We start from the raw sequence: 17909 nt of genomic DNA on the forward strand, positions 1-17909 counted from the left end.
TCCTGGTTCTTTGCTATTGGGTTGCTCTTGTATCTTGGATTCTATAGCTAGTCTTATCCCGACCCCTAATTGCTTCCAGTTCCAGTTGCCTCTTGGACAGCTCCACCTGACAGGAACTCATTCCCTCAGTAGCTAGGCCAAGCTCTAAGCCTTGGAATTATATTGTTTTTTTCTTCTCCTCTACCTCATTTCCACACTCCATCAGCCAATCACCAAATCTTGCTTATCCCATTTTCTCATATCTCTCCTTTTCTTTCCATTCATACCAACATGAATTTGATTGAAATCCTTACCGCTTGCCTAGGCAATGGTAATAACCTAGCAATGTTCTTGCTTTCCAGTCCTTCCTCTCTCCAATCTGTCCTTCACACAGGTGCCAAAATAACTTTCCCAATTCATAGTCTGACTTCATTACTCCCTGCTCAAAAATCTTTAGTGGCTCTATATTGTTTCTAAAACTTAATCTGGGGTCCATGAACCTTAGGGGGTCTGTAATTTGGACAGGAAAAGTCATTTATTTTCACTCCTCTGGTTTCCTTTTAAAATCCTATATATTTTATTTTATGCATTTAAAAATAATCTGAGAAAGGCTCCAAAGACTTCACTAGATTCAGGTGAAGGGATTCAGAACATATAAAAAATGTAAAAACTCCTTCTCTAGAATAATGCACACTCTTCAACCTTGCATTTCTGGGCTTCCTTATTATTTCACATGACTCCCTGTCACACTTCACATTCTAGCCAAGTTTTTCTTGATATGTCATTTCCCACCTTCTGCTATTTCCATATCTGTAATGCATTCCCTCATCTCCACTTTTCAGGTGGAAACCCTTTTCTTAAGAAAAGCTTAGGCATCACTTCTTCAGTGAATCGTTCTTTGCTGTCCGCTCCCCCCCCCCCATTTTTTTCCCCTTCAAATATTTAAAGAACCCGTTGTGTGGACCTTTCCTTTGTATACCTTTCAATCCTAAATCAAGGATCTTCACTTTTTAGTAATATCCTATATTTCTTGAGGGCACTGGCCGCAAGTTTTTTTTTTTTTTTTTAAATCTTCACGTCCCCAAAGCCTAGCCATCGAATGCCTTGGACATTAAATGCTTAATAAATGGTGAATTAAATTTTGTTTGGTCCAAGAGGGCAGGAGTAGGATCAGTGGATGGAAATTACAGGAGCCAGACCTTTGCTCTACAAATAGAACTTAAAACACCAAACAATTACAGCTGTTGGTCAATTCCGTGTAGCTGGTGTGGCGTGGGGTGCATGATTAAGCGAGGACGCGTGTAGAAGGGTTTGTTTTGCACCTGGATGGGACATCACATTCCATAATCCTCAAGTTCTTCTTCAACTCTAAAAGATTCTGTGCTTCCACTAACACTCGTTCGGTGATTCACTATTAGACGGGTCACCTAAGCGTGTTCGCTGATGTACATTCATATCGCTGGGCGCTACAGGGTTGTTGCGGGTATTGCTCTCGTGTTAGTGGAGGGTAGAGGGAATAAACAATGATATACGCAAAGGGGGACGTGATGCAACCGGGTACCCATGGGTAGAGATCGGTTTGCGCCCGGGGATCCAGTGATACGGGATAAAACCGGTCCTCCTTGCGAGGAGGTCCCAGCCGGGCGCGGCTCCTGCACCGAAACACGTGACTCCCTTGGCTCTAGCCCCACAGCTAAGGGTAAGAGACTGGGGCCAGCCTGCTTCGGGCAAACGATAAACACGCATGCGCATCCAATACTTCTAGCCACCCCCTTTTTTTTTTGCGGATGCAACCACTCTTGACTCCTCCTTCTGCTTCTTCACCCTCTTCCCCCCCACTCCCTCCTGCGCTCTTCACCCTTTATGACATTTCCTCTCCGCCACCCTCCTCCCCTCTCCCAAGCTCATCTACGTCACGACAGACACTCTTCTGCACCAATCACCTCTAGGAATCGGGTGGGCCGGGGCGCGGAATGAGTCAAGGCCAGCCAATGGGGACCCGAGAGCGGGAGGGCCCCGAAGAAGGGGAGGGGGGAAGGTGGGCGGCACCTTCTCCTGTCAGCATGTGGGCGGGGGAGGGGGGCGCGGGGCGGGGGGAGGAAGGAGACGAGGGGAAGCGAAGCGGCCGTCGCCGCCGCCGCCGCGTTCCTCAGTTCTCAGTGTGGGCTCCGTGGCGCAGGCAGGGACTGTGAGCGAGGGGCGTGGGGGAGCCGGCTGAGAGCGGCGGCTCCGAGGTGGCCGCGGCGCCATGGGGGGGCGGTAGGAGCGGGCCCGGCGGGCCGTGTGGGGGAGAAGAGGCAGCGGCAGTTGTAGGGCTCATCTCCCCGGCGGCGGCCCGAGCGCGGCGGCGGTTGGCGGGCAGTAGCCCGGCCCTCCGGCGGGCCAGGCTGGGGCTGAGGGGGTGGGGTGTGTGGTGAGCTCGGGGCCTGGGGGGTGGGGAGGTGAAGGAGGCCCCGGGGTGGAGGGGAGAGAGAGCAGCCGGCCGCTGGGCCCCGCCGCCAGCTCGCCAGACGACGAGGACGACGAGGAGGAAGAGGAGGAAGAAGAAGGGGAGAGGAAGGAGGAGGATGGAGGATAAGAAGGAGGAAGGCGAATCCGAGATCCAGGAGCACGGGCCCGAGCATTGGTTCACCAAGTGGGAGCGGCAGTGCCTGGCCGAGGCCGAGCAGGAGGAGCAGCTGCCCCCAGAGCTGCAAGAAGAGGCGGCCGCTGCGCAGCCCGAGCACAAGCAGCAGAAGCTGTGGCACCTCTTCCAGAACTCGGCCACTGCCGTGGCCCAGCTTTACAAAGGTGAGGGGCCGTGGGGTAGGGGGTGCCCTTCCGAACCCCAAAGACCTTCCTCTCTGCCCCCCCCTCCAAAAAAAAAAGCAGACTGGAGACACAAAATGGCGGAAGGTGGCGCCTCAGCTACGGGACCGGCCCCGGGGCCCGGGCGGTGGGGCGGAGTCGCCCCCGGCTCCCCCTCCTGACCCTGGCCTCCCCGGAGGTGGGGGAGGGGGAGCTCCCAGAGGGGCGATATGGGGGGAGAGGGAAGGAGGGCGGGTCTCCGCCCCGTTTCAGGTAAGGACCCGAGGGGTGGGGCTGTGTTGGGGTGGGGAAGCCTTGCCTTCCGGGGACGGGACCGGCGGGTCTCCCAGCCTCAGAACTCCCTCCTCCCTTACCCAAGATGGCGAAGCTGGGCCCGTGGTGGGGGGAGGCGGGGAGGGGCCCTGGGCTCGGGGGCATGGGAAGCGCTCTGGGCCGCGAGCTTCTCAGGGGTCTCACCCTGGGGGGCGCCCGCCCGAGATTGCATGCCCTTCTTGGGGTGGTGTGAAAAGCTGACGGGTGTCGGGTGGGTGTGGGCAGGGGCGGAGTAGGACGGTGGGCGTCGGGTTATCCCAGGCCGGGCCCGGAAGCCGGGTCCTCCTCCGCTTTGCCTGGGTCAGACACCGCCACCAAGACCGCTGCCAAATCTAGGAAAAGGGGAGGAGGAGGCCGCGGCTGCGGCGGTATCAACAAAATGGCGAAGGAAGGGCTGGCTCTATTGTGCCCGGGGATCCCGGAGCCGCAGCCGAGGGAGGGGCCGCTGCTCGAGGTCGAGCTTGGGAGGTTTACTCTGCTGCGGCCTTGCGGCCTGTGGCCCTGGCCTGGAGGGCTTGAGATGTGGGGGTCAGCGACCGGCCTTCCCACGGTCTGTAAGGCTCTAAACCTCTGAACAAAATGGCGAAAGCTAACATGGCCGTTCAGAGTGACTGACTCCAAAATCTTATTTTTTCTCTGTGTGTGTCTGTTCCTTAGATCGAGTGTGTCAACAGCAAGGACTTTCCCTCTGGGTTCCCTTCCAAAATGCAGCCACTGCCGTTACCAACCTCTACAAAGGTAAAGATGACTTATGCCCCTTTTCAGGCTTAAGGATAAGTAGTCTGTAACACTGTAGTGGATTTCTAAAGTTGGTGTTAGGGAGCTTCTTTTTGCCTCTGTTGTGGGCAGGAGATTGTTTACAGTTTCTAGAATAATTGATTAAATGACTAACTGACCTTAAATCTCAAAATATTCTTGTATTCTAATTAAATATCATGAAGTATTGCACTGTAGATGAGGAATACAGGAAGCAAAACAGTTTTTTGCCCATTGGTCACAATGGGAACAACACTTGTAGCTGTCTTATTCAAAAACATCAGATGATTGCTCAGCTATATCTAGATTTAAGATTCACAATTTGAGCGTTTAGTGCTTTAAAACACCTCAGGTTTGAGCATTTTGGTGGTTAGTAGTGGATCCTAATATTCTCTAATAAGTTAAAATTTACTTTTTTAGACTACTTCATACCTGATAGTAAACTTTTGGCAGGCGTCTGTTCTTTCCACTGACCATATTTTGATGTTGGTGACTTTGCATAATGAACTTCTTTTTTTTGATGACATCAAAACCTCTCCATGGGTCATTCACAACTGTTGTTCAGCTTCTTTGGCAATGAAGCATTGCATTTTATACCGCACTGATTTTGAAAATAAGGAATATATTCTTTGGTTGAAAATATTTATAAGCCAGGTGATTAGACATTCATTTATCCCAAAGAAGGTTTAGGAAGTAAACTACTTGATTTTAAAAGACAGAATAGCTTACAGCAGTAATGGGGTTTCTTTGTATGGCTAGTGATGTCTAGCTGTTTCTTGTTTCCACAGTTTAGGATTACATGGGAGTTATAGGAATGAGTAGGCAAAAGCAGTATTCTTTAGGTAAAGGTATTTATTTTTTCTCTTTGAGTTGTTCATTCTAGTTTCCTTTTCTGTCTAAAAGATTGATGTGTTCTTAAGAAGCATTTATTTTGTCTGCTAGTGGTTGAGACAGATAATAAATGGTGCATTGAATGTCTAAATGCCATGTTTATTTGACTGTCAATGTGGTAATTTAAAAGAACACAGAAAAAATTAAGGATGACTTTTAACTTTAAAGAAGTTAATAATGAAAACCCAATGACACTGGTTGGAAAAAGACAGGCCAGAGTTTGTGCATGGTCTGAATTATAAAATATTTTAGAAGTGCAGTTGTATTACTTAAATACATGTCCTAAACTGAGGTATCAGTACTAAAAAGAAAAATGAGAAATTAATGAAAATGTAACTTAATGATAATGCATCTGAAATTCTTGGTTGCTGGATGCAAATTGAAATAATTCCTAATTTCTTGAGTGCTCTTATAGGAAGAGCCATTTTAGAGTGGTCTCTATAACCACTGGAAATTTAGCAAAGGAGGAATTTTTTTTTTAGTCAAAAAACATATTTTCAGTACATTTATTAATCCTGTAAATTCTGAAGTGAGTATGAGTAAGCTTTTAGGTAATAAGGGATTCGGCTTGTGAATAGGATTAAACATTTTACTTTAATGTAAATGGATGTTGCTGTATTTGAAATTTATGAACTATCATTTGTCATCCTTTTTTTTTTACTTTTAAAATGCATGAAGTTCTTTGAAAAAAAATTTTGACCATCCTTTAATATTAGAAGCAGAATTTTTTTTCTTTTTTTTTTGTATCTCATTCTTAAAATTAAAAAGATCAAAGGATCATAGATTTAGGAATGGAAGGGATCCTCAGGGTCTAGTGCAAACTTCTCATTTTACATTTGAGGAGTCCCAGAGTTTGTAACTTACTCATTGTCATTGTTATACTGGTAATAAAGTGGCAGAACTGGCTTCAGATGCAGTATTCTTTCCATTTGCTTCTCATCCCTAAGGTCATTATTTAAATACAATTTAAAAGAATTTTGATAGTGCAATTTCTTACTTAGTAGCAATGGATTAAGAATTGGAAAGAACTATAGCTATTATTTTGTCAGTGCGGAAACAAGCACACAGTGAGAGTGACTTTTCTAAGGCCACATAGCACAGAGAGGATTTTTCTAAGGCCACATAGCACAGAGAGGATTTGAACCTAGACTTTTTGACTCTAATGCTTTTTCCACTATACTGTGTTGTAGCATTATCATGTAAACAAATTATTTTCAATATTGAAGTGGAAGTATAGATATCAAATAAAAGAAGTAATATATAATTCTTAAATTATTTAAGAATTATATTAAGAATTATTTATATTTAAGAATTCTATTATTTAATTATCTTAAATTATTTAAGAATATATAGTACTTCTCAACCTTTTTGGTCTCAGGGTCCTTTCATATGCTTAGACTTTTGTGTATGTTGATTATTTCTATCTAAATACCATGTTAGAAATTAAAACATCCTAGTATTTTTATGAAAATAGTTTTTACTTTGAGGATTTTCTATAAAAGGGTTTGGGGAATTTCAGGATTCCCCAGACTACACTTAGAAAAACCACTGCTTTAATATTAGGAATTGTTAAGCTGTATTATTATATTCAGTAAATTAAGAATGGCACATTTTGGGAATTTTGGGGGAACTCTTTCAAATCTAAAATGAGCTCTACTGGCAAGATGAACTTAAACCCTAAGGGCCCCTTTTTAAGGGCCTTTTGGTTGCAAGTTCAACCACTTGATTTGCTGACTGATTGTGTTTGCAAAGTTTGAAGCTTTTGGTCCAAAAGCATTCCTTCCATATTTAACATTATCTTCTTTTAAAGGTTAAAGTAATTCTTCCTATCTTTTGAGCCTTCTTTTATCAGTTGTGTTAATGAGATGATTTTTCTCTAGGGAAGGGGGGCTCCCATCTGTTACTTCTGTCCTCTGGGGAAGGTGGGAAGGTGTTCCCATTGGTCCCTAGCTTAATTGCTGGAGAATTGACCCTGATCATAAATAGTGATTTAAATTCTTTATTTGAGGTGCCCCTCAGCCCCTTTCATAAAATTTTAGGGAACTCAATTAGATAAAAAAAAGCTTAGGGTACTTTTTCAATCCTTGCCCACCCTCTGCTTTTAGGGCTTTAAAAAAAAAAATTAACTGACTCTGGCTTTGAAGTGGTTTTGGGGAAAGGGGTTTGTGTGGCAACAGTAAATGGCTCTAGCTGCTAACTTCTGATCCAAAGAAACTTCTCATTAAGTTTTATCTAATATTTCTTCCAATTCTGTTGTAGTTTATTTTGGGGCTGTTTTTCTTAGTTTTCCATTTTTTTTGAATCCTATCTACTACTACTGCTTAGTATTTTGAGGGAATTACCTTGTAGTGATTGTGTTAGATGTGCCTATAGGTTCATAGGATCCTATAATTTAGAGATGGTCAGAGAGCATGGTACATTGGAAAGAACTCTAACTCCAGATTCAGGAGGCTTGGGTTCAAATTCAAACTTTGACACAATTAACTTACCTTGTACTCAGTTTCCTTAATTGTAAAATAAGGTAGTTGGACTAGAGTTGCTGAGGTTCATTTTAAAGCTCAAAATTTGTGATCTTGAATGCTTGGGACTACTTAATTAGTAGAGCTAGGGTTCTAACTTTTTGAGGGTTCTTTCACTTTTGCATCATCAGACTTTTCTTTCCATTACACCATGACTGACTTGTTAGCATTTATGTAGCCCAAACTGCTCGTAAATAGTATAATATTGTAGTTGGTGCAAATAGTCAAGTTAGTGCATCTTAAGAGTTGTTAAAAAAATTCTCTCTTTGACTAGTGTTTTAGTTGAATTGTATTAGTTTTTATATATTCCATTTATAAGCATTAGTTTTTTATTTGAACTCCTAACTCCAACCTCAAAGAAACATCTTTGTTCTATTCTTCATTCTATGCCTTTTCATCTTTTCATACCTTCCTTTTTTCAAAGTGCTAAACATTCCAGTAGTACAGACTATAGTAGCATTTTTAGGGCTAGTGGTCAGGAACATTTCTTGGGAAATGTTTTTGTTGTACATGTTTTTTTTTTCTTTTTTGAATCACTGTCCATTTTGTGGCCTTTATATGGAGAAGTCAACTAGAGGACGTTAAGATTCTGAAGGTCAGAGGAGGGTGCATTCTTAATGGAGATTAGGTCATCAAAACTTTATGAAGACTAGATAGTTAATAAAATCTTTCATCCCTCTTTAAAATAATAGATTAATAAATTATTACCATTCAAGTGATATTGCTAGTTAACTTTAAGACTTTGTTTCAGACAGCTTTTAACCTAGTATTCATGAAAGCACTCTTGAGTTTTTTTTGATGCATTTGTGTCTTCCTCAGAAAATCTAGGAATAAAATTAAAGAAAAAGCCTCATCCATCTATTTTGTGGATAAGATATTTTAATTAGTTAACATTGTTTTGTAGCAGTTTTTTTTTCTTTATTCCTGGGCCTTAATCTTTTGAATTTGATGAAAAGTGATGTTCTAAAGTCTTACGTTCTGCATGCTATTTAATATTCTTGTTTTATTTACCACTTCCATAGTAACACTGTTTTTATTGAGAGGCAACAAGGTAGTAAGTAGACTTGGAATCAAGAGAACTGATAGTGAAGTCTGGCCATGATATGTAACTCTGGGCCTTTGCTTCCTTATTTATTCCTGTGAAGAAAGAGCTCAGTGGTAATGAGACATGAGTTATTATTGAGGCATTAGTGTCGGGAGTCAGGAGATCTGGGTTCTAGTGCCTGGGCTCTCTACTACTCAAAAAAGCTCTTTGAAATCAAACCCATACATTAAGCTATTGTCAAAATAACTGAAACATTTTTTACCCAAATCAGATTTTTGAATGTTTTTGTTTTGTTATAAGTTCACTTTTTCATTGGACCATTTAGATGTTTACTTTAAATTCCTTATATTAATCACAATTTGTATTCTATCCTTTTCAACCCACACCTTCTTAGTATCATTTCTAAGACAGAAGAGTAGCAAGGGCTAGGTAATTGGGTATGTGATTTGCCCAAGGTTACACAAGTAGGAAGTGTCAAAGGTCAGATTTGAACTCAGGTCCTCTCAACTCCAGGCCTGTTGCTCTATGGAGCCACTGGATACTCTCAATATACTGCTCCTGGATTGTTTTTCTTGTTTCTAAAATGCTATCATTTGTTGTGTTGTTGAGGATTTTTGAGTATGTCAAAGAATGAAAACTTACAGATTTTAATTTTGTTAGTATATTCTAGAAGTGCTAATTCAGCTCTTGGAATATTTCTAGGTGGCATTATGGATGTTAGTTCTGACTTTTAATCTATGCAGGAATTTCTCTGATGGATGTATGTGTATCTGGCTACTTGTTTGTAATATGGTTTTAGATTGCCTGATGACACTGAAAGAGGTTGAGTGACTTCTCTCCATGGTCACATATCTGGGTTGGAGACAAGGTTTGAAATGAATCTAGAGCTTCTTAACTTCTTCAGCCTTCTTTGCACTATTCCCTAATTTTAAGTTTTTTAAAAATTGATGTCTAATTATATAAATTAATATACTAGGTAGTATTTGAAAACATTTATAATATTCCATAGATGTAGGTGATTTTTGCCTTGAAAGGAACTCCTTAAAGACAGTTTTCTTTAGTTTTTAATTTTTTTCTTTATGGTTATTTCACACTTGGATCAGGCCAGGTAGCAAACGCTTATGTGAGATGAATCTGAAAAGTTTTTTGTTCTTTGTAGACAGCTAGTTAGTTGTATGATTTTAATAATGTTTTGCAATGATTACATTTGTTGACTTTGGGCTGTGGTTCTGATATTGGTGAACTTGGAAGACTTCCGATCAAACAAAAATAACCTGAAATGCTGTAACATTTAGTCTTTAAATAATATCTAATTTTCAAATTATAATAGAACTATATACCTAAAACTTGCATTGAAATGTAGACTGTAGCTGATCTGAAGTGTCTGTTCTATGAGACAACATTTATTTTTAGTAAGAAAAGACTGGTTATATGAAGTTTAAATGTCTTTATGATACTTGGACTTTGGCCTTAGGAAGTAGTTTTGGATACCAATAGTGGCTTGCTTGCTAGTAAATGTTTTTAACAATTGTCACTTTGGGAAATAATATATCCGTTTAATCTGCATAATATGTTTTCTTCATGATTTAAATCTAGACAATCAACAAAACAAATCAAGCCCTGATTTGTAGCATTTGCTCATTTCTGAGTAAGTGCTCACACTGAAAATGTAACAATAGTAGCCTGTTCCAGCTGGCTCCAATTTACCCTTTGATACTAATACTCCCCTCCATGGATGTACTTATTGGTAGGAGCCTTAAGAACTGTCAGATTTAGAGATTAGGAGTTACAGTTTGTTTGAGGCATTCAGAGATATGAAGTAGGATGTAACTGTTGAAGTTGATCCTTTATTATAAGGGTTCATTGTATTATTGGATCCTGAATTGGTTAAAATTACTGAATTTAGAATTTAAAGACTTAGATTAAAATGCTGTCTTTAACACATAGAGAAATGTCCTTCAAAGTTAGTCCATGTAATTCCTCTAACCCTTAGTTTCCTCATCTGCAAAATGATGATAATGTTAAACTATGTATCCCACAGGGTTCTTGTGAGAAAAACGAGATAAATCTTACTGTACAATATAAATGTGTTACTGGGCTTTTCTTGTAGGTAGTTGAGGTCTCTTAATAAAGAGAAAATTTTGTATTAGTTTTAGTCCATCTAAAGTCACAAATAAGCATTGCCATGCTATCTAAAATGAATAAGATAAGAAAAATAACATTATTTTCAAACAGATCATTAATGAATTTTAAAAGTTTTTATTTCTCTCCCATGCATTTGAATCACTGCTTAGGGAAATGACTGAAATTGGAGAATCTTTGGAAGTAGGCTATCTTTGCAACACTGTGTATTAATTTAATGGTACACAGCTTAATGGTTGTCATCCCAGAAATATAAAAGCATGCACTTGAACATCTTAAACATAGCTGACTGCATGTTTTTGTATGCTGCATTTCTGAAACTTTATTTACAAAACATTGAGTTCTATTTTCTAAAGTCTCTTTGCCCAGCCTCCATATTGTAAGTGAAGATAGTAAGGTCTTACAACAAATTTCTGAGCTGAAGTGACTGACCTACATAAGTGTACCAGCAAGAGTTCAAAATTAATACATAGCTATAAGCAGCATAAGATTTTTAAAATCACATCTTAAAATCTGCATGATTTTTTGCCTGTGATCTTTATTGAAAAATTTGACTTGTCACTTTATGTTCTCCCATCAAAATAAAATTCATTAGCCTAGAATCAACAAATGTCATTGTCTTTAGCCACTTTTTCTTAGTTATTCTCACTTTGGTTTGTCTTAATTTTTTGCTTTTCGTTTTTGCTGTGACTTTTCATTTTTCTGTGATTTGAATTTATATATTTCCTTGCCTATTTATCTTATATTTTGAACTGTCCAAGCTTGTTGTGTATTTGTTTTGTATTATCTTTGTTGCTTAAATTTGTATTTCTCTGCCTTTTATTACTAGAATGTTGTAATTTGAAAAGAGTCTTGCTTCCATTCAGTTCCACTTAAAATATATCCTTTCTAAATTATCTTTTGTCCTTGGCTATTAAAGAATGCTTAGCTAGAGAATGAAGAGTGAGGTAGGATTTAGACTAGTCTAATTCATCAACATGACTTAAAAGGTTTTTTTTTAGCTTAGACTTGAACTTCTTGACTGCTTTGAGTCAATGACTTTCTCTTTCTTTAATATGCTAGAAGTCAAAAGAGAGGAGGTGCTATGAAGCCAATGAGGTTTCTTAGAATTTCACTTTTTTTTTTTATGGCTACTTACCTTTTCCCTAATCATAGGGCTGGAAGTAACTTCCTTTGTCAATTATGAAAAAGTGTATGTTATTTGGCTCTTCTTGCTATTAGATTTAAGTCTATTTTCTCTTGTATTCTTAGTGGAAATATAATTGAATATGATATTTTTTTAGGTTTAATTAAACCAGTAGATTAAATTATTCAGAGTTGTGTGGAAATTTGTAATTGAGCTCTTAAAGTGTACAGAAAAAAATCCCATTTTTTTAAAAGTAAAATTTTATTTTGAGCAAACCCAATAAATTAAAACAAAAGGGTTAAAACCATACAGTTGCAACTATTTACATTTTAAAAATATATAAATTATTCTCTTTTCCTGATCTAGCTAATATTTAAAAGAATTTTTGCACGTTATTTTTGTAATTCTGTCTTTTAATAGTTTTGTTACTTAGATTCATGCCATTTGTATTTATATCAGTTATTTCCAGATATGCATCCTGACTCCACAACCACTATATGAATCCCACTTGTAACAAAATCAAGCGAAATTATATAGTTGAGTGACTATGGAACAATTTTGCATTTTGTTCATTGTATCTAATAAGAATCTAACTCATAATGGGAGAAATTTTTTGTTTTGTTTTTGTTATTGAGTGATATATGTCCCAGTCTTATTTTCCATGTTGCCAAATTTTTATTTTTTATTTAGTTTGGGATTCATTATAATAATGGAATTACTTTCTATTATTTGAGACTATAGCTAGTCAGTCATTGTTTCAAAGAGCTGACTTTTTCTTCCAAAGATGTGCCTAGATTAAAAGCACACAAGATTTGACACTGCAGAGGAAGAATAAAATAAATTGAAGAACTTTTTTCCCCCATTTTATGAAAGAATTCTTTTCTTTATAAAAAGGCCAGGAATAAGGAATATGCTTTATTTACAAATGATTAGAAATGCATTGTTGATTTACTACCAAGATTTGGAAACAAGCTACAGTGATTTTTCTAAACCCTTATACTTGCTTTCTTAGAATTAATCCTGTGTCAGTTCCATGGGCTAAGGTTCCATGGTAAGTGCTAGGAAATTGAGGTAAAGTGACTCCCCCAGGGTCACACATAGCTAGGGAATGTTAGAGGCAAATATGAAGCCAGGAACAACTCCCTCTTCCCCCAGTGACTCTTTAAGATTTTATAGTATTTGTCATTAGAGCAACTGCACCAGGGTTTATAGATTAACAGGGTTCATTTTATTTTGAAGTGGAAAAGTGCGATAAAGTGAGAAGGTGCTGTGACAAATTTTAGTACAAGATTCTAGGTTTTTAAATCTATAGATATTAGAAGTAGTTTGTACTAGAGTCTGGGACTCCTGACATAACTGCAATGTACCCTGGAATACATGAGTGATATAAAGTTTTTTATTTCTTCCTGAAGTTTTTAAACATTTTATAACCTTTAAAAATAGTTTTAAAATGTACTATTAAGACTTGCTGTGTTGCATATGCTTTTTTATTAGATCTACTAAGTCCTGTGGGAATGAATTTCTAAAATGGCATTGTAATTTAAAATGTAAACATCTGATTTCATATAAGTTTTGAAAAACTTGCTATTTTAGATCTGCATCTAATTGCTTTAGCATATAGCTTAAGATTTGGAGTTAGGTAAAATATTATGTATGATATTTCCAAGTCAGTTTAACACTAACTTTTTATAAGTTTAAAAGAAATTCTTTCTTTGATTATATTGAAACCATTCCCAGTTTCTTGGGTCTGTGCTGTTTGTAAAAGTTCTACTTTGGAAACATTTAAAAAAAAAAACTGATAATTTTTTTTTTAATTTAACAGAAAGCGTGGATGCCCATCAACGAAGTTTTGATCTAGGAATTCAAATTGGCTATCAGCGACGCAATAAGGATGTGTTAGCATGGGTTAAAAAACGCAGAAGAACTATTCGTAGAGAAGACTTGATCAGCTTCCTCTGTGGAAAAGTTCCTCCTCCACGAAACTCTAGAGCTCCCCCAAGACTAACTGTAGTATCCCCTAACCGAGCTACTTCAACAGAAACTAGCTCATCTGTAGAGACTGATTTGCAACCCTTCCGTGAAGCCATAGCTCTGCATGGTAAAGCTTTTTAAAAACATTTTTCTGCTAAAAATGATTATGACTTGTTTGGACTTCTTTTCATGTTCATAGTTGAATTTAGGCATGCTGTCTATTTTTTCTATTACAGTTAAGGTGTTATTGGTATAATAACATTGGTAGGTGTTATTAGAAATATATATATATGTATGTACATATACATACATATATATATGAGGCTAACCAAGAAGTTAGGTAAACATATTCTAAGATTGCTATTTAGTCCAAATTTTCTGATATCCCAAATGCTGTTTTGAGATAAATCTGTGCCAAGTATGTGTTGGTAGGCAATGAAAATGATATTCTTAAATTCACAGTGTTCTTCACAATCAATTGGATTTGCTTACCTCATACATGATGATTATTCTTTATTACTAAGAACATGTAACATTTATAATTATCGTGGCCTATCTAATTACAACTCATTTGTAAGGATTCAGTGAAGCAGTAGAATGTGGATAAATTTCTTTGCAAGTCGCTTTAAAAGTACCATTTAAAAAAATCTGTAGTGATGATGAGCTTATGACCAACTAGAGATGGGAATTATGAATGAATTTTACTTTATTTACTCTCCCTCTAGTTTTTTTTTTAATCCATACCTTCTTAGAATTAATAAGAATTGATTCCAAGGCATTAGGGTGGAAAGGGGTAGGCAGTTGCGGTTAAGTGACTTGTCCATGGTCATACAGCTAGAAGTATCTGAGGCCAGAATTGAATTATTACTTTTGACATCATTTGGAATGTTAGGGGCCCCATCAGGCTATATCCATTTCACTTTTCCCTGACTGAAATGAATATGAACCAAAGGCATTTTGGCTCAATAATTGCTTTCAGAAATACAGCTCATTGAAAAGCCTTTTTTGGGGGGCAGGTAGAGTATATCATTTATTCTAATAGTTAATATGTAATAATGTTGAAGAACTTTAATGTTTACATAGTACTTCCCCTTTTCTCCCCCAATTAGAACTTGGTGCAAGTATTATTCCTGATATACAGATGAAGAAACAGGTTCAAAAAAGTTAGATGACTTAACAATGCCATATCCACACAGTAAATAGCAGAACTGTGATACAAAGCTAATTCTTCTGGTGGCAGTGTTCTTTGTCACTATACTATGTTTACTCATACTTACATTTAGGCTCTTATAGATGTGGATAACATCATAACCCATACGTAATTGCATGAGTGCTCTCATCCATATCTTCCAACAAATCCTCAGAATAGCAAGATTTAATATTGTGCTTGGTTTTATTGCATATTTTGGGTTACTAGTCCAGAATTTGTGCTATTTATCCATTATCACTGGTGCGCAATATAAGACCAGCCAATCTTCTTTTAAAAAAATGTTTTAATTGATATTTTCTGTTTTCTTACACCACCATAGGTCTGGTTCCATTTCCTTTTTTATAATTACCTACAGAATTTAACTTATACCACTTCTTGCATGTAAATCATAATTGCTAATATTCTTCAGCCAACTCAGGTCCAGCATTCCAGCATGTTATTTATATTGTCCTTTGGTTACCTGTAATTTTGATTCTTTGGAGATTTCACAAGTATCATCAGGAAGATATTTTTTAAAAGATGAAATTATATGTCAGAAAGCATACTTGCTATTTGTTAGGCACTATGCTAAACTAGAGCTCACAAATAAAAGCAAAAATAGCTCTTGCCCTCACAGTGAGCTCAAGTGTGTAAATAATTAGGTGTACTATATTTATGTATACCCAGTGGATGGAAAAATTAAATGAAAATTGGGATAGGGAAGGTACTAATAGCTGGGGAGGGTCAGGTTTGATGGAGAGGTAGAAACTTTGTCCATATGTAAGGATTTGAGTTGAATCTTGAAGGACACTAGGGAAACAGTTTGGGGGTGAGGAAGCAGAGCATTCTTGGCATAAGGAGCAGTCAGCTTAAAGACAGAGATGGAGTGTCCTTTGTAAAAAGCAACAAATAGGCCAGTGTATCTGGATCATAGAGTGCCTAAAGGGGAGTGAAGTATAAAGGCAAGAGTCCAGATTGAAATTGTTGAAAACACTGCTCATTTTCTTAAATGCATCCAGTAAAATGCTTGTTCTATTTAAATCTGAATACAATTTAATGTCCATCTGAAGGGGGAGTATCCTTAGATTCCTTTACTGATGAACAAAATAGTGTGTTCATCTACATACATGTTATAATCTGGAAAAGAGGCATTTTTTCATACATTTCATTTTTCTTGTATTATTAGATTATTTTATTAAGTGATCATGTTTCTTAGGATGGCCTGTATGATTTGGTGGCTTGATTTATTCAACTTAATGTCTTCTGAAAACAAAACTATCTAGAGTAGTGGTTCTCAACCTTTCTTATGCTGTGACCCCGCAATACAGTTCCTCATGTTGCAGTGACCTCAAACCAAAAAATTATTTTGGTGGCTACTTCAAAACTGTAATTTTGCTACAGTTATGATTCGGAATGTAAATACCTGATATGCATTATGTATTCTCATTGCTACAAATTGAGAGGTTGAGAAACGCTGATCTACTTGTTGGCGAAGAAGGGGCTGCTCTGTTCCCTCTCTCCACAGCATCTGAGGACATTTTTCACATGCCCCAACTCTGCCCAAGAGCGCAATATGAACACTTCTTCCCCTGTCTTGGAATGCATGGAGGGCTCACAGATGGCTTGAGGGCGCAGTTTGGGCATGCCATCTTTAAAAGGTTCACCATCACTGATCTCTAGAGGAACTCAAAGCTTCACTGAGCAGAATTCTTTGAAGTTGTATAATACCTATGTTGACTAAAAATTGGGAAGTAGACTTTTCTATATTAAGAAGTTGAAATCAGTAATTTTGTTTAGGTTTAATATGTAAGGCAGGCCTTTCTTAAAAGAAAAACGACTGGAATATCAAATAAGTGACTAAGCTAATAGAAAGATGTAATATTGGTAGATTGTTTATACTTTAACACTAAAACTTTTAAGTTCAAAGGATTCAGATAAATATTGTAGGTGATCCTTATGGTCATAGCACCATATGAAGACAATTTAACAAATAGCATGAGATTTTAAAAGAATTTTTAAAAACTTCATGGCTTTCAAGCTTTCGAATGTTACAATATCTCAGTCGTGAAAGAAACAGTAGAGATTTTGCTTTGTAATATACTTGACAAGAGTCTTTGCTTTTGAAAGACTTTAATAAGAAGGAACTTATAGTCTGAGGAGTTTCTGGTCTCTCCTGTCTAAACCATGCGATTCCTTTAACTTAAAAAAAAAATTCTTTTTTAGAATTGATACTAAATGTGAGCAGTAAGGGCTAGGTGATTGAGGTTAAGCGACTTGCTCAGGGTGACAGCTAGGAAGTGTCTTGAGGTCAGATTTGCACTCATGACCTCCTATCTTGAGGCCTAGCCCTCTTATCTACTGAGCCACTTAGCTGCCCCATATTCATTCTCTCCCTCTCCCTCTCCCTGAAAAACCACTACATTGTGGTATCCATATGGCAAAGTGCTTTTTTTTTTTTAGTAATAAAGCTATATTCTCTTTACAGCTAGATTTCTTTAAATCACTGTTGCTTCTATAAACATGTACTGTTGTTTACTCAGATTGTTTCAATTTCAGCATCTATTTACCTTAGATTCTTATAGGACAATATACCTAGGGCTAGAGGGGACCTTAGAGGCCATCTGTTTGAATATCCTTGCTTTACAGATAAGGATTATAAAGGTGATACTTTTGATAAGAATTTTCAGGTATTTCTGCTATTTATATTTAGGACTTATAAACATGCATTTGTAGGTGAGGAGGAAAAAAAATCAGAGAACTTACTGGAGGACTTGACATTTTCCTTTTTTCCTCTGAAAATTCATGAAGCTCTGCAAAACAATAATTGCCCCTAGCTATAAAATTGGTCAGTAAATGTTTATTAATTACCTGCTTTGTGTCAGGTGTTATTCTGCCCCCTGGAGATAAAAAAGTCAAAAGTGAAACATGCTCTTCAAGGAGCTTACATTCTTCTGGAGGGAGAGGGAAGATTTTTGTGTGTGTATGTACACAATATGTACAAAATAAATTGGCATTAATAACTGACTGGATCAGTGGCATTAATAACTGACTGGATCAGTAAAGGCTTCATTTGGAAAATGTCTGAGCTAAAGTAAATCAGGGGATTCCTAAAGGTTGAAATAAGAAAGGATAATGTAAAGGGGGTCTTAAATTAATTTTAGTGGAATGTTA

General features: G+C 37.9%; 1 protein-coding gene and 1 long non-coding RNA gene across 2 annotated transcripts in view; both read left to right on the forward strand.

The window, feature by feature from the left end:
- Positions 1-988: 988 nt before the first annotated feature.
- LOC130455559 (uncharacterized) overlaps positions 989-17909 on the forward strand; it is a 46986-nt gene continuing 30065 nt past the window's right edge. Inside the window, exon 1 of the long non-coding RNA XR_008913621.1 lies at positions 989-1678. This is a non-coding gene — a long non-coding RNA (uncharacterized LOC130455559). The remainder of the gene's footprint in view (positions 1679-17909) is intronic.
- HAPSTR1 (HUWE1 associated protein modifying stress responses) overlaps positions 2050-17909 on the forward strand; it is a 40311-nt gene continuing 24451 nt past the window's right edge. Inside the window, exons 1-3 of the mRNA XM_001366927.4 lie at positions 2050-2769; positions 3757-3837; positions 13401-13676. Coding sequence (XP_001366964.1) covers positions 2547-2769; positions 3757-3837; positions 13401-13676 — 580 coding nt within the window. The 5' untranslated portion in view covers positions 2050-2546. The remainder of the gene's footprint in view (positions 2770-3756; positions 3838-13400; positions 13677-17909) is intronic.

This window comes from Monodelphis domestica, chromosome 7 (assembly GCF_027887165.1).
Source record: "Monodelphis domestica isolate mMonDom1 chromosome 7, mMonDom1.pri, whole genome shotgun sequence".
Classification (NCBI taxonomy): Eukaryota; Metazoa; Chordata; class Mammalia; order Didelphimorphia; family Didelphidae; genus Monodelphis; species Monodelphis domestica.